The sequence below is a fragment of the Dendrobium catenatum genome, unplaced genomic scaffold (assembly GCF_001605985.2).
Source record: "Dendrobium catenatum unplaced genomic scaffold, ASM160598v2 fragScaff_scaffold_312, whole genome shotgun sequence".
NCBI classification, from domain to species: domain Eukaryota; kingdom Viridiplantae; phylum Streptophyta; class Magnoliopsida; order Asparagales; family Orchidaceae; genus Dendrobium; species Dendrobium catenatum.
The window spans coordinates 272172-273535 of record NW_021318774.1 but is presented as its reverse complement, the minus strand read 5'-3'; the positions used below and the strand labels follow the sequence as shown (position 1 = coordinate 273535).

At 41.7% G+C, this 1364-nt stretch overlaps 1 protein-coding gene across 1 annotated transcript in view; it reads left to right on the top strand.

Annotated features, from left to right (window-relative positions):
- The window catches only part of LOC110099339 (BTB/POZ domain-containing protein NPY3-like), a gene marked incomplete at its 3' end in the record, with an annotated part of 6542 nt that extends 5183 nt beyond the window's left edge, over positions 1-1359 (top strand). Inside the window, exon 4 of the mRNA XM_020826457.2 lies at positions 1114-1359. Within this exon, the coding sequence (XP_020682116.2) occupies positions 1114-1359 (246 nt within the window). The remainder of the gene's footprint in view (positions 1-1113) is intronic.
- Between the last annotated feature and the right edge of the window lie 5 nt (positions 1360-1364).

Genomic DNA, 1364 nt, shown 5'->3' with positions numbered 1-1364 from the left:
GTCAACCCGGCAACCCGTCGGGTCGGGTCCGGGTTCGATTTTCCGACCCGTTTGTCTACCCGGGTCGGGTTAGGATCGACCCGTTTGAACCCGGGTCAGTTCCGGATTCGACCCGAACCCGACCCGTGACCTGAAATTGACACCCCTAAAAATAGACCAGAAACCGAATAGTGCCGCGTCAGTTTCGGATTCGACCCGAACCCGACCCGTGACCCGAAATTGACACCCCTATCACTTGTTATTTCACACCTTCATCAACAACAAGAAAAGGAAACTCCAAAGATTTTGCCGATTCCTCACTTCTGCAACTTGACCCTTCACACTTTTTCATCCACATTAAAAAACCGATAGTGTTCCATCACTTTTGCTAGATTCACTAGCTAACTTTGACCCGGGAACTTTCGAGCTTACTTCTATGACACCACCCAATCGCTCTCTATTTTCTATTTAAGCTCAATTCTTGAAGCGATCCAACAATCGGCACATCACATCTTCCATGGAGGCATATTGAGACGAGTATATTTGTCTCCATGATCATGACTCCATCTTTTTTCAAGCCCTAACACAGGGTTCTTCATTCTCCCACCCCGTAATTCGCCACCATCACTCCATGACTTCTATTGATCTGCCTTGCAGTTTTAAGATCAGCCTCCAATTTCCCCTTAGATCTCTGCATTTCATCCTGTCTCAAGAAAGGCGCCAGGTCTCACATGATTCTCCATTAAAGCATCTTCTCAAATCTTCGCAGGTTCTATTATAATAGTTGATTTTTAATGGCTTCATGAATGATGGAAGATTGTATGTTGAGTAGTTCAAACAGAAAAGAAAATTTCATCGCTCATGATAGGAGCCATTGAGGAAGAGGATGAGTATGAGATGAATGAATGAATTTTTCCCATCTTGTATCTCCTCTCTTCATTCTTTAGTTAGTTAGAAGTCGTTTCTCATCATACAAGCCTTAATTTTATTTACTGCACTAAGCATTTTTAAATTATCATTCTTCTGATAATATTATCTATGTGATTTGATATTCTTATGAAATATTCTGCATCCTCCAATACATAGACGAAGTGGATGATAATTTACAGTAAATTTCATGAACTTTGTCTACAGTTCCCCCTTTTGTCCAAGTGTCCTCGTTTGGAGAGGATATTAGTCTCCACAAGTGAAACAAACAATGAAGAGATTGACATACCTGACATCCCTGGTGGCCCTGCAGCCTTTGAGATTTGTGCAAAATTTTGTTATGGCATGATTGTCACACTCAATGCTTACAATGTCGTTGCAGTTCGCTATGCCGCAGAGTATCTCGAAATGCATGAAACTATCGAGAAGGGGAATCTCATCTACAAGATTGATATTTT